Raw genomic sequence first — 15,103 nt, forward strand, 5'->3', positions numbered from 1 at the left:
CTCTATAATAAATTTATTAACCCCTATCCTGCCCCCCACTACACCGCCGCCACTGTAATAAAATTATTAACCCATAAACCTAAGTCTAACACTAACCCTAACACCCCCTAACTTAAATATTAATTAAATAAATCTAAATCATATTTCTATTATGAACTAAATGAATCCTATTTAAAACTAAATACTTACCTTTAAAATAAACCCTAATATAGGAATTAAGGTAGGAAAAATCTGATTGGCTGAGGGAATCAGCCAATCAGATTGAGCTCGCATTCTATTGGCTGATCGGAACAGCCAATAGAATGCGAGCTCAATCTGATTGGCTGATTGGATCAGCCAATCGGATTGAACTTGAATCTGATTGGCTGATTCCCTCAGCCAATCAGATTTTTCCTACCTTAATTCCGATTGGCTGATAGAATCCTATCAGCCAATCAGAATTGAAGGGACGCCATCTTGGATGACGTCCCTTAAAGGAGCCTTCATTCGTCGGTAGTTCGTCGGGAAAGAAGGATGTTCCGCGTCGGCGGGATGAAGATTCAAGACCCGGCTTCGACGATGACCTCGCCCGGATAGAAGACTTCTTCAGCGCCTCTTGGAAAATGACCTCGCCCGGATGGAAGATTTCTTCAGCGCCGCTTGGAGGATAACTTCATCGGATGGAAGATTTCTTCAGCGCCCCTTGGATGATCACTTCTGCCGGTCCGGATGTCCTCTTCAGTTCCATCGCTGCTCGGCTGAGTGAAGACGACTAAAGGTAGGATGATCTTCAGGGGATTAGTGTTAGGTTATTTTAAGGGGGTTTGGGTTAGATTAGGGGTATGTGGGTGGTGGGTTTTAATGTTGGGGGGGTTGTATTTTTCTTTTACAGGCAAAAGAGCTGAACTCTTTGGGGCATGCCCCCACAAAAGGCCCTTTTAAGGGCTTTGAACTTTTTTAATGTAGAATAGGGTAGGGCATTTTTTTATTTTGTGGGGGTTTGTTATTTTATTAGGGGGCTTAGATTAGGTGTAAGTAGCTTAAAATTGTTGTAATATGTTTTTAAATGTTTGTAACTTATTTTTTTTATTTTTTGTAACTTAGCTTTTTTTATTTTTTGTACTTTAGTTAGTTAATGTAATTGTATTTAATTGTAGTTATTTGTAGGTAGTTTATTTAATTTATTTAATGATAGTGTAGTGTTAGGTTTAATTGTAACTTAGGTTAGTTTTTAGTTTACAGGTACATTTCTTTTTATTTTAGCTAGGTAAGCTATTAAATAGTTAATAACTATTTTATAGCTATTGTACCTAGTTAAAATAAATTGAAAGGTACCTGTAAAATAAAAATAAATCCTAAGATAGCTACAATATAATTATTATTTATATTGTATCTATATTAGGGTTTATTTTATAGGTAAGTATTTAGTTTTAAATAGGATTAACTTAGTTAATAATAGAAATATTATTTAGATTTATTTAATTAATATTTAAGTTAGGGGGGTGTTAGGGTTAGTGTTATACTTAGGTTTAGGGGTTAATAATTTTATTACAGTGGTGGCGGTGTAGTGGGGGGCAGGATAGGGGTTAATAAATTTATTATAGGTGGCGACGGTGTAGGGGGGGCAGGATAGGGGTTAATAAGTTTATTATAGGTGGCGACGGTGTAGGGGGGGCAGGATAGGGGTTAATAAATTTAATATAGGTTGCGGCGGGTTCAGGGAGCGGCGGTTTAGGGGTTAAACTATTTTTTTATTTGTGGCGAGGTGCGGGATCAGCAGGATAGGGGTTAATAACTTTATTATAGAGGGCGACGGTATAGGGGGGGCAGGATAGGGGTTACTAGGTATAATGTAGGTGGCAGCGGTGTCCGGGAGCGGCGGTTTAGGGGTTAATACATTTATAAGACTTGCGGCGGGGTCTAGGAGCGGCGGTTTAGGGGTTAGTAACTTTATTTAGTTGCGGGGGCTACGGGGGCGCCGGTATAGGGGGTAGAACAGTGTAGATAGTGTGCGTGCTTAGTGACAGGCTAGCAAGAAAGCTGTCAAACAGCTGAAGAGCAGCGAGATCACATGAGTGATTACTCTCACAGTCCGCTGCTCATTGCCCCGCGGCTTTTTGACAGCTTTTTTTGATAACTGAGGCGTATTTTTTCAGGTCCGCGGCGGCAAAGGTAGGCGAGCTTAGGCGGGCGTATTGGGCCGGCGAAGGCAGGAATGGACACGTTGATAACTACCCCCCAATATCTTTATACACAACCAGAGGTAAACACTCCCCAAAGCAACAGCTAAATTCATTAAATCTATTTAAAAATGTATGTACAAACTGAAATATTTTTTTTATTGGAACGTTGTGGTTACATCCGAGGTCTGATTTAAAATACAATTTACAGATTTCCATGTTAGGTGTTTTAAACATGTATATTATTATTATTATATATATATATATATATATATATATATATATATATATAGATAGATAGATAGATAGATAGATAGATAGATAGATAGATAGATAGATAGATAGATAGATAGATAGTTATTAATCCTCTAACATATGGCTTTTAACAGCTGTGAGAAACCTTTTGGGGGAAAAACTAGTCCCATAGAAATAGAAGTAATATGAGAGAAGAGGAAAATGAATGGCTGACATATTTGTACAATTAACATATATTTACATATGACATATTTGTACAACTAACAGACATTTACATATGACATATTTGTACAACTAACAGACATTTACATATAACATATTTGTACAAATAACAGACATTTACATATGACATATTTGTACAAATAACAGACATTTACATATGACATATTTGTACAAATAAGACATTTACATATGACATATTTGTACAAATAACAGACATTTACATATGACATATTTGTACAAATAAGACATTTACATATGACATATTTGTACAAATAACAGACATTTACATATGACATATTTGTACAAATAAGACATTTACATATGACATATTTGTACAAATAACAGACATTTACATATGACATATTTTGCAGTATTAAAAATAAAAAAGGTGAATAGTGAACCAATATTACTATATAAACCAAAACCAAATTGGTAATATCATTGCAAGAATTAACTGATGAAAATAATGCAATCCTTAGCAGTCTTATATGGGAAGTGTTCATTTGAAGATTCCTCAAAAGAGAAAAGAAAACAGGACCATAGTGTGAAATTGTTAAAACTTGCTTGATTCAATATATGTTATTGCATTATATGCATTATTTTCATCAGTTAATTCTTGCACTAATATTGAATATTTTGTAGTATTGTTATTATTTATTCTTTCCATGGTGATTGAATATATTATTTGGATTATGGAATTCTTAATGGTGCGCAAATTGCCCCTTGCACTATCACCTATCTGCTCCCAAAGACAGATATATAATGGAAAGATACAAGAAATATATAAATTGGTGAGAGTGCGCTAGCAGCAGCAGGGGATGTGTCAATGGTATAGGCAAATATATAAAATCAATAAAGCAAATAAGTGATAAAATACAAACACATTTATATCAATAAACACATAGGTAAAATCCTGAATTGGTTCGATTGTGCTAAACAGCAGCAGGGAATGTGTCACTGATATAGGCAAATGTTGTTTGAATATATTATGAAATCAATAAAGCAAATTTGTTATAAAATACAAACACATTTATTTCAATAAATAAACACATAGGTAAAATCCTGAATTGGTTCGATTGTGCTAAACAGCAGCAGGGAAAGTGTCACTAATATAGGCAAATGTTGTTTGAATATATTATGAAATCAATAAAGCAAATTTGTTATAAAATACAAACACATTTATTTTAATAAACACATAGGTAAAATCCTAATTTTATGACCGGTCTTAAATATTTAAGAACTTAAAGAGTAAAGGCAAGTATTTCAATAATTTAAAAATCCTATTGCATAGAGTTAAAATAAAATTGGGTATTTACATATACAACTTGTTTGCAAGTTTAGAAATATAGTGGTGCACCACTCTTTATGTTGCGGTAGTAGCTGAATAGCTGATATATCACCAATCCACCTTATTATTTTGGTACAAAAGGTTTGACTGTTTGCACACAAAATAAAGTAAAGTCACACTTTGAGAAGAAAAGTAAAAAATATGTGTATATATATGAATCGTTTCAATAAACGACTAGTCCCAATTGTATTTTCCTTTAAATATACGTTCCTTGTGCCTGTATAATTTCTTAGTTCTGTAGTTTATAAAGTGCCCAGTTTCATTTTGATGTAATAGTTCGTAGTTGGATGGTGTGTATAATTGGCAATATCGGCTACTTTACCTCTGCATGCCTTTCGGTCTCTTCGTGGAGATATTAGTGCGCACTAGACTATTGCTTGAGCACTAAAAATATTTTTGGACTTGTAATATGAATGCGGAAATAGAAGCGCTATAGATTGCACTTGGGCGTTGTTAATGCAAAGTAGTGATACTATTTGTGCGCTTCACTTGTAATCTAGCCCAAAATGTTTTATTGAAATGTATATTCAGAATTGTTCCTTTTTTCAATTTTCCTTAAAAATATTGATTTATTGATAATAGCTCTATGCAGCTTATAGCTTTAAGTATTTAGTAAAACAGTTCTATGTATTTTATAGCTATATGTATCTTTTGTTCACAGGAGAGGATATCAAATTATTTCAAAACATTTTAATTTGGGCTACATTAAATAAATATAAAAAAAATGTTATATGTAAAGAGCATATGAATGTAAAATATTTATTACTCACTTAGAGTTAGCATTGAAGGTCTAACACAGTGTTGGGTTAGTGGGTGTGATTGGTGTTAGCGCAGTCGCAATGTATGAAGCCCTGACGTTAGCTGTCAGCTTTAGCACACATGCAGACAATTTACTTTCAACTTGTAATATGCGCTAACCTGAGCGCATTAAAAGTTTACTTCTAGTGATGTTTGCGGATGAGCAAACGTGCTAAACAGTGTGCCACTTGTAATCCAGCCCTTTGTAAACAGATTTCTCTTAATTTAGTGCTTAAAGAGACACAAAGCCCAATTTATTTTCTTTGCTTCCTTCTCATGATATTATTTGTTGAAGAGCATACCTTGGCAATCTCAAGAGCAGTAATGTACTACTTGGAGCTAACTGCTGATTGGTGACTGCACATAATTGCCTCTATCATTGGCTCACCAGATGTGTTCAGCTAGCTCCCAGTAGTAGTAGCTTGCTACTACTTTAAGTAAAGGATATCAAGAGAATAAAGCAAATCTAATGAGAGAAGTACATTTGAAAGCTGATTAAAATTGTTTGCTCTATCTCACTGGTTTTCAAACCAGTCCTCAGGCCTCCCAAACAGGCCAGGTTTTCAGGATTATTTTGGATGAGAGCAGGTAAATAACCATTGGCTAGATTCCGAGTTTTGTCAGTAAGGCTGTGCATTTCTAACTCTCAATTCCAGCTCACCGCTCACCTGCAAACAACGCTGGTATTACAGGCTTTTTTCAACCCGGTGTTAGCCTCTAAATAGTGAACGGAGAGCAAAATTTAGCTCCACATCTCACCTCAATACCAGCGTTGCTTACGGTAGCGGTAAGCTGGCTAAACGTGCTGGTGGACGATTTCCCCATAGGAAACAATGGGGCTGAGCCGGGTGAAAAAAAAGTCTAACACCTGCAAAAAAAGCAGCGTTCAGCTCCTAACGCAGCCCCATTGTTTCCTATGGGGAAATACATTTTATGTCTACACCTAAGACCCTAACATGAACCCTGAGTCTAAACACCCCTAATCTTACACTTATTAACCCCTAATCTGCCGTCCCCGACATCGCCGACACCTGCATTATATTATTAACCCCTAATCTGCCGCTCCGTACACTGCCGCCACCTACATTATACTTATGAACCCCTAATCTGCTGCCACCAACATCACTGACACATACATTATATTTATTAACCCCTACTCTGCCCCCCCAACGTCGCTGCAACTATATTAAATGTATTAACCCCTAATCTGCCGCCGCCAACGTCGCCGCCACTATAATAAAGTTATTAACCCCTAAATCTAAGTCTAACTCTAACCCTAACACCCCCCTAACTTAAATATAATTTTAATAAATCTAAATAAAATAACTACAATTAAATAAATTATTCCTATTTAAAACTATATACTTACCTATAAAATAAACCCTAAAATAGCTACAATATAACTAATAATTACATTGTAGGTATCTCAGGATTTATTTTTATTTTACAGGCAAGTTTGTATTTATTTTAACTAGGTACAATAGTTATTAAATAGTTATTAAATAGTTATTAAATATTTAATAACTACCTAGTTAAAATAAATACAAATGAACTTCAATCCTATTGGCTGATCCAATGTAACTATTAGTTATATTGTAGCTAGCTTAGGGTTTATTTTACAGGTATTTAGTTTTAAATAGGAATAATTTAGTTAATTGTAGTTATTTTATTTTGTTTTATTTAAATTATATTTAAGTTAGGGGGGTGTTAGGGTTAGGTTTAGACTTAGGTTTAGGGGTTAATAAATTTAGTATAGTGTCGGCGACGTTGTGGGTGGCAGATTAGGGGTTAATAAATGTAGGTAGGTGTTGGCGATGTTAGGGACCGCAGGTTAGGGGTTAATAAAATGTAACTAGTGTTTGCAAGGCGGGAGTGCGGCGGTTTAGGGGTTAATAAATTTATTTAAGTGGCAGTGATATCCGGTTGGCAGATTAGGGGTTAAAAACTTTAGTTAAGTGTTTGCGATGTGGGGGGGGACCTTCGGTTTAGGGGTTAATAGGTAGTTTATGGGTGTAGTGTACTTTTTAGCACTTTAGTTAAGAGTTTTATGTTACGGCGTTAGCCCATAAAACTCTTAACTACTGACTTTTAAATGTGTTAGGAGTCTTGACAGGAGAGGCTGTACCACTCACTTTCTCCAAGACTTGTAATAACAGCGTTAGGAAAATCCCATTAAATAGATAGGATACGCAATTGATGTAAGGGGATTTGCGATATGCTCGAGTTGCGGAGAAAAAGTGAGCGGTACACCTGTACCTGCCTGACTCGTAATACCAGCGGGCGTTAAAAAGCAGTGTTGGGACCTCTCAACGCTGCTTTTTAACCCTAACGCAAGACTCGTAATCTAGGCGTATGTTTACTAATCAGCTAATTATTTCACCTGTGCTCCAGTTCAGATATCCTCAAAAAGTGGCCTGATGGGGACGCCTAAGGACAGGTTTGAAAACCAGTGCTCTATCTAAACCATAAAATAAGCATTTTAGGTTTCATATCCCTTTAATTATTGATATAAAATACTGAAGAGTAAAAAAAAAGTTTATTGGACAAACAGAATATTCACAACTGATTTGAGGTTAAAGTATTTAGTGACTGTAGTCTCAATGAAGAAAACAATAATGTACTAAATAGAATTCTTTCAAAAATGTAAAATGTAAAGCCTTTTACATTTTCCTTTAATTACATCATGGGGGGGGGGGGGATTGTGTGCTTGAGTCTTTTTTAATAGTTCATGCAGATGAAATATATGATTTACATAATTATTTCCTTCATTACCTGTTTTGTATAGACTAATGGAATAGCTTATAAAAAATAATAATGCCTGCAATAATGGTTACTGTATAGATTCATTTAAACAGTAATCTTCATTATTTCTAAGATGCATGACATGACATTACCTTGCTGGGAATCCTTGTCATATAGCTTCATGTGCACTACTCCTGATGTCTTGTTTCTCATTACAGACTGGCTTCTTCCATCTCTTTTGTTGCATGTTCCAATTTGCCCCAAGTTTTGATCAGCCCACCATAGTTTATTATCTGGAGAAAAAAAACACATAAAAATTGTAATTCTTTATTTATACACTGTTAAAGTAGACATCATCATCATCTTCAGACCACTGCTTCCTCCAGCTCTGAGCTGTTGGTGTAAAATTGCCAGGACTAATCTGAACAGTGTGAATGAGACCCTGCTCTTTTGCAATTGGTTGCCCAATAGCAGGTAGCGTCATTGCACAATTAAACAAGTACCCGCTAGCCATGATCACAGGTGGACAAATTCCCTAATTGCATTTAAAATAGCAAAAGAAGGAAACTTTTCTGCCAGTTACCTGAGCTCTGCTGCTGCCTCCCCACCCCTCAGGTACTACTATACATACAAATACACACCTACACACTCATACATACACATTTATGTTCACACATACATTCATATACACATATTTACATACATACATGCATACATACACATAACTCTGATCAGCCCTTCCCAGTAACCAAACAATACAGAGCTGCCATTCTGCCTCACTCACAAGCAGAACCCACTCAGAAAAAGACTGTCTATTAAAAATAATTTTTATAACATATTGCACACAAAAGTTATAATGGCTCAAAGATATAAGATCCTGGGTGTTAGAAAAAAAAAGCCAGCAAAGTGCTTTAACATAGCGATATATACTAATTGCTAAAGATATGTATATATATATGTATGTATGTATATCAAAATAACAAGAGTATTGCAATGAGCAATGATACATTTTTATTGGACTAACTATACATTTATAAGTTGACAAGCTTTCAGGAAGAATGCCTTCCCTTTTCAAGTCTAAATCAATACTGACAAATTCTTAGATTCTTGCACCTGGGCCCTGTGGTTTCTAGTTACGCCTCTGGTTTTACATATATTTCCCTGTTCTACTTCAGTGGACACTGTCTACCTTGGTATCCTAAACCCCCTCACGATTTTTACGACACCCTCCCCCTACACTCAGACCTCTGTAACACTTTCTGTTCTTTTTAGCCATCCTGTGTTTTAAGATATAATCTGTAAATTCCATCAAATTGGTCATTATTGCTTTAGACTTGAAAATGGAAGGCATTCTTCCTGAAAGCTTGTCAACTTATAAATGTATAGTTAGTCCAATAAAAAAGAATCATTGCTCAATGCAATACTCTTATTATTTAGATATCTAAATCTCTGGACTAACATGGCTACTCCAATAAATGTGACTATGTATATAAATATATATTTATTTAAAAAACAATCATATATATGTAGAAATATTTATTTATGAATAAATACAACTAATTCACTTATGTTAAGAACATTGGAATATTAAATATTCACATTTTCCTGTTGGGTTAGCACAATTGAGAATATGTGATGGTGTTTGCGCAAGAGTGGGGTGTGTTTTTTTCACTTTTTTTCTCCCTTGACTTCTATAGGGGAATATGTGAACACGCATATGATATTCAAAGTTCAGATTTTTGCGCTAGTCGGGTTATCACCAGAGCAAAAACAGATTTTTTTAAACTTGTAATACCAGTGCAACCAGACTAGCACAAAAATCTTAATTCTAGTGGCCTTTTTGATATAGCAAAAATGCAAAAAAACGTTCCTCTTGTAATCTAGCCCTCAATTTGTGCAAACTATTTCTGACGCTGAAGAAAGAAAAGTATTTTATCATTACATTGTATATATTTAATAATAATGCATTGTGATTTGTACAGGGAGTGCAGAATTATTAGGCAAGTTGTATTTTTGAGGATTAATTTTATTATTGAACAACAACCATGTTCTCAATGAACCCAAAAAACTCATTAATATCAAAGCTGAATAGTTTTGGAAGTAGTTTTTAGTTTGTTTTTAGTTATAGCTATTTTAGGGGGATATCTGTGTGTGCAGGTGACTATTACTGTGCATAATTATTAGGCAACTTAACAAAAAACAAATATATACCCATTTCAATTATTTATTTTTACCAGTGAAACCAATATAACATCTCAACATTCACAAATATACATTTCTGACATTCAAAAACAAAACAAAAACAAATCAGTGACCAATATAGCCACCTTTCTTTGCAAGGACACTCAAAAGCCTGCCATCCATGGATTCTGTTAATGTTTTGATCTGTTCACCATCAACATTGCGTGCAGCAGCAACCACAGCCTCCCAGACACTGTTCAGAGAGGTGTACTGTTTTCCCTCCTTGTAAATCTCACATTTGATGATGGACCACAGGTTCTCAATGGGGTTCAGATCAGGTGAACAAGGAGGCCATGTCATTAGATTTTCTTCTTTTATACCCTTTCTTGCCAGCCACGCTGTGGAGTACTTGGACGCGTGTGATGGAGCATTGTCCTGCATGAAAATCATGTTTTTCTTGAAGGATGCAGACTTCTTCCTGTACCACTGCTTGAAGAAGGTGTCTTCCAGAAACTGGCAGTAGGACTGGGAGTTGAGCTTGACTCCATCCTCAACCCGAAAAGGCCCCACAAGCTCATCTTTGATGATACCAGCCCAAACCAGTACTCCACCTTGCTGGCGTCTGAGTCGGACTGGAGCTCTCTGCCCTTTACCAATCCAGCCACGGGCCCATTCATCTGGCCCATCAAGACTCACTCTCATTTTATCAGTCCATAAAACCTTAGAAAAATCAGTCTTGAGATATTTCTTGGCCCAGTCTTGACGTTTCAGCTTGTGTGTCTTGTTCAGTGGTGGTCGTCTTTCAGCCTTTCTTACCTTGGCCATGTCTCTGAGTATTGCACACCTTGTGCTTTTGGGCACTCCAGTGATGTTGCAGCTCTGAAATATGGCCAAACTGGTGGCAAGTGGCATCTTGGCAGCTGCACGCTTGACTTTTCTCAGTTCATGGGCAGTTATTTTGCTCCTTGGTTTTTCCACACGCTTCTTGCGACCCTGTTGACTATTTTGAATGAAACGCTTGATTGTTCGATGATCACGCTTCAGAAGCTTTGCAATTTTAAGAGTGCTGCATCCCTCTGCAAGATATCTCACTATTTTTGACTTTTCTGAGCCTGTTAAGTCCTTCTTTTGACCCATTTTGCCAAAGGAAAGGAAGTTGCCTAATAATTATGCACACCTGATATAGGGTGTTGATGTCATTAGACCACACCCCTTCTCATTACAGAGATGCACATCACCTAATATGCTTAATTGGTAGTAGGCTTTTGAGCCTATACAGCTTGGAGTAAGACAACATGCATAAAGAGGATGATGTGGTCAAAATACTCATTTGTCTAATAATTCTGCACTCCCTGTATATACAATACCTAAAATAATAATAGAACTATATAAGCTGATAGTACCTATAGTAATACCTCATTGTAATTTAAGAAACTAATAAGTAAGGCTTTTTTTAAAAAAAATATCATGGGATGAAATACTTTGCATTTGTTTGTTTACCAGCACACACATAAAAAATAATTTACTGTATTTATGTGAGGAACAGCTTATGGACTTTGGTAAAGAAGTTGAAATAATAAAAGGTAACTATATGTATTGAAAAAGAATAACAATTTCCCACAAGAGATCCAATACAGCAGTTATTCATATATAAATTGTTTTACCCATTCACCTTTATTAAATTTTAACCATAAACATATATGTAGTGGGGAGTACCTTATATATTTAATATATTTTATACATATATATATATTTTTTTTTAATATACTAATTGCCCTGAAAGAGAGAAGAAAACAAGTATAGATGTTTAAAGGACTCTACTCACACACTTGTAATTACAGACCCAATAAACTAGGGAATTGTACAAAAATAGCTTATCTTTTACTAAAAATTAAGTTTAAAAGATCTTTTAACAATTTTTTTTTAGTAAACGTTAAGTTTAATTTGTGCAATTCACTGTAGTTACAAATGTGTGAGTAGATAATCAGAAATGACCCGAGTCCTTCTGCTCTTTGATGGCTGCTGTTCGTGTAACTATGGAGGAAGCTCTGGTTATATAGCTGGATGGGAACTAGCTGCTAAAATAAAAAAATAAAAAATGTACTGTGCGCTGTGCTCTAAATTTGGGTCTGTCCCCCACAACCAGGAACTGTTGGGAAATTGTGACCATATCTTCTTTCTAGTGCTTAGTATTGTCTGCCTTTGTATTTAGTAAAAATAAATTTAAGTCCATTTGTATCTTTATCTATCTATCTATCTATCTATCTATCTATCTATCTATCTATCTAAAATCAAAACAAATACAAGGGCAATACAGAGTTTTATGGCGGTTCAAGTAAACAAACTTTGCTTTATTTCAACTATACAAAGTGTATTTCACAGAATATATTTGGTTTGTCCGAGGAAATTGATTTTCTGACATTTCTAGAAAAATCCAGTATATTGTCCCTCTATTTCTTTTACAGTAAGTGTATTCTCCTGTTTCATTAGTTTGCAGGAATGCTTTGCCAGTTGACACAGACAAATGTAAAATGCTACCTTTAGAGACAAGAAATAAAGAGAGAGATGGCAGGTTAAATGAGATCATACTGACCAAGATGGATCAGCGATGGGATACTGAAGTCATAATAGACCAATTATTCATAAAGTTGGACAAATATCTATAGTAACAAATGGTGATAAAATGAAAAGATAGTCAAGACACATAGCAAAAAAACATAAAAAATAAAATTATGTAATAATGGTAGAACAGCCTATAAGAAAATCTATCAGCATACCATCTGCAAGGAAAATGAATACAATTTTAGACACTGATATTGAGCACTATGGGATTACACTGTGGTTAAGCAGATGGTAATGAATTATTTATCAATAATGGAAAGTAAAGTTGGTCAGATTTTTACACAGTGTAGTGAAAATCATGTGATAAATGAATACTAATAGATAGTAACAAATAAATTCCCTAGATAACACACAATGTTAAAATATCTCATTAGACATATCACTTTCATATCAGACCTACCACTCACGTTTTACCCCTACCACTCACGTTTTACCCCTACCACTCACGTTTTACCCCTACCACTCACGTTTTACCCCTACCACTCACGTTTTACCTCTACCACTCACGTTTTACCCCTACCACTCACGTTTTACCTCTACCACTCACGTTTTACCCCTACCACTCACGTTTTACCCCTACCACTCACGTTTTACCCCTACCACTCACGTTTTACCTCTACCACTCACGTTTTACCCCTACCACTCACGTTTTACCCCTACCACTCACGTTTTACCCCTACCACTCACGTTTTACCCCTACCACTCACGTTTTACCCCTACCACTCACGTTTTACCCCTTGCATTGCATTCTAGATGCTCAGATGGAGCTCAAGGAGATAACTTTGGTCTCTTGTGAAGTAACAATTTGCTTGCTAAAATACAACTTTGACATATATAATAAGCAACAGTAAAAAAAATAGAAAACTTTCATGGTTCGGATACAGCATGTGGCTTTAAACAATATTCCAGTTTAATTCTATTCTCAAATGTTCTTTGTTCTTCGGTATCCTTTGTTAAAGAAAATACCTAGATAGGTTCAGGGGCAGCAATGCACTGCTGAAAGTAAACTGTTGATTTTCGGCCTCATACATATACATATATATATATATATATATATATATATATATATATATATATGCCTCTTGTCTTTAGATCACTAGATGAGTTCTTCTAGCTCCCAGTAGTGCATTGCTGCTCCTGAGCCAGCTCTTCAATGAAGTATACAAAAAGAACAATGTTAATTAGAACAGAAGTAAATTGGAAAGTTGCTTAAAACTGCATGTTACATGTGAATTATGAAAGTTTAATTTTGATTGTACTGTTGCTTTAAAACTGTTCCTATACTGTCTTTATTCTAGAAGATATTTGAATAGAACTCTTTATAACTTGAATAACTTATTTATATTGAGCAATGGAATACATAATGACAGATCTAGCCAGCATTTTTTCTCAATAATCATTCTGTCATGTTACCGTCTTTGATCTTTGAATACTGATATCCCTGGAACACTAGCTTGTGGTCACTAGATTAAGGATCATGCACTTAGTATAATAATCAATCAGAACTCTCTGGATTCAAAGAGTATATCCTTCAGTACTTATTATTAGTACTACTTATTATTATTTCCTAATAATGATATTGCACATTTTCCACTTCACTGTTTTCAGTTTTTGCATTCTATTGATGTGATATTATTTTCATGATTTATATATGATTTATTATACATCTGTTGTGTTACACTTTATAAAATGAATATTACTGTACAGTGTGAATGTGTGTGTGTATATACAGTGTGCATGTATGTATGTATGTATGTGTATATATGCGTATATATATATATATATATATATATATATATATAAACCCATCAGTTGTACAGTGTTACCCTCCAATGGTCATCTGCCCGGGTGCCAACATGCAGTCAATATTCCAAAAGAAATGGTCGCACTGTATACATATACACATACATACATGCACACTGGAAAAAGGTAAAACTCAACATTTAATAAGTTAGATACAGCCATTTGAACAAAGTGCCTATTCTATTGACTTTGATATATATATATATATATATATATTCCAAAAGAAATGGTCGCACTCTCAGGTCTTTTAGTGAAAAATCGTGGTAAATTTTAATGAAACGTTTTCGGGGTATTCTTCCCCATCATCAGCATAAACATACAGTGCATCAAACAAACTTAAATAGAAGCCTATTGCTCGTTAAACATAAATCAAAAATACCTGTGTGTGAAGATTTCTCAGTGTGGTGGCGCCAAACAGTGTGTGTGTGGACCGCATGTTTGCGTTCCACTATGTGAACCGGAAGTGTTAAGTGCAGTATTGTATCCGGTATCCTCATTTCTATACAAAGCTTATAATGTTATAATATCGATACAAACTTACTGTGTTAATAAATTACGTTACTAAAGTATGTAATAGTGTTTCAAACTCTGTGCCTTTATTGACAGTGTAACTTATTCTACGTATTGTTACAATTGCGTGAATTTATTAAGCCGGTGCCTCCTGCACTGCTCATGGGCTCATATATATGTATGTGCATTGTTCCCTATTATCTAAATTACATCTCCCTTACTGTAGTGCTACTATTGTTCGTTATGATGATCTCTGTGACAGGTTCTATAGAATAGTGGTAAATCTGAACTAGGTAAACCAATAGATCCATCCGCCCAAGTAGAACCGGCAGAACAAATGGTTCCTATGACAACTAGAAGATGACAGCGAACTCTATAGAACCTGTCACAGAGATCATCATAACGAACAATAGTAGACTGTCAGATCATTCATTTCAGACACTAATGACCTCATTAGGAAGAT

The 15,103-nt window shown here is 35.2% G+C and overlaps 1 protein-coding gene across 1 annotated transcript in view; it reads right to left on the reverse strand.

Annotated features, from left to right (window-relative positions):
• Window positions 1-15,103, reverse strand: part of LRP1B (LDL receptor related protein 1B) — a 2,715,774-nt gene that overhangs the window by 841,302 nt on the left and 1,859,369 nt on the right. Inside the window, exon 34 of the mRNA XM_053698264.1 lies at window positions 7,677-7,817. Coding sequence (XP_053554239.1) covers window positions 7,677-7,817 — 141 coding nt within the window. The remainder of the gene's footprint in view (window positions 1-7,676; window positions 7,818-15,103) is intronic.

The sequence above is a fragment of the Bombina bombina genome, chromosome 1, assembly GCF_027579735.1.
Source record: "Bombina bombina isolate aBomBom1 chromosome 1, aBomBom1.pri, whole genome shotgun sequence".
NCBI classification, from domain to species: Eukaryota; Metazoa; Chordata; class Amphibia; order Anura; family Bombinatoridae; genus Bombina; species Bombina bombina.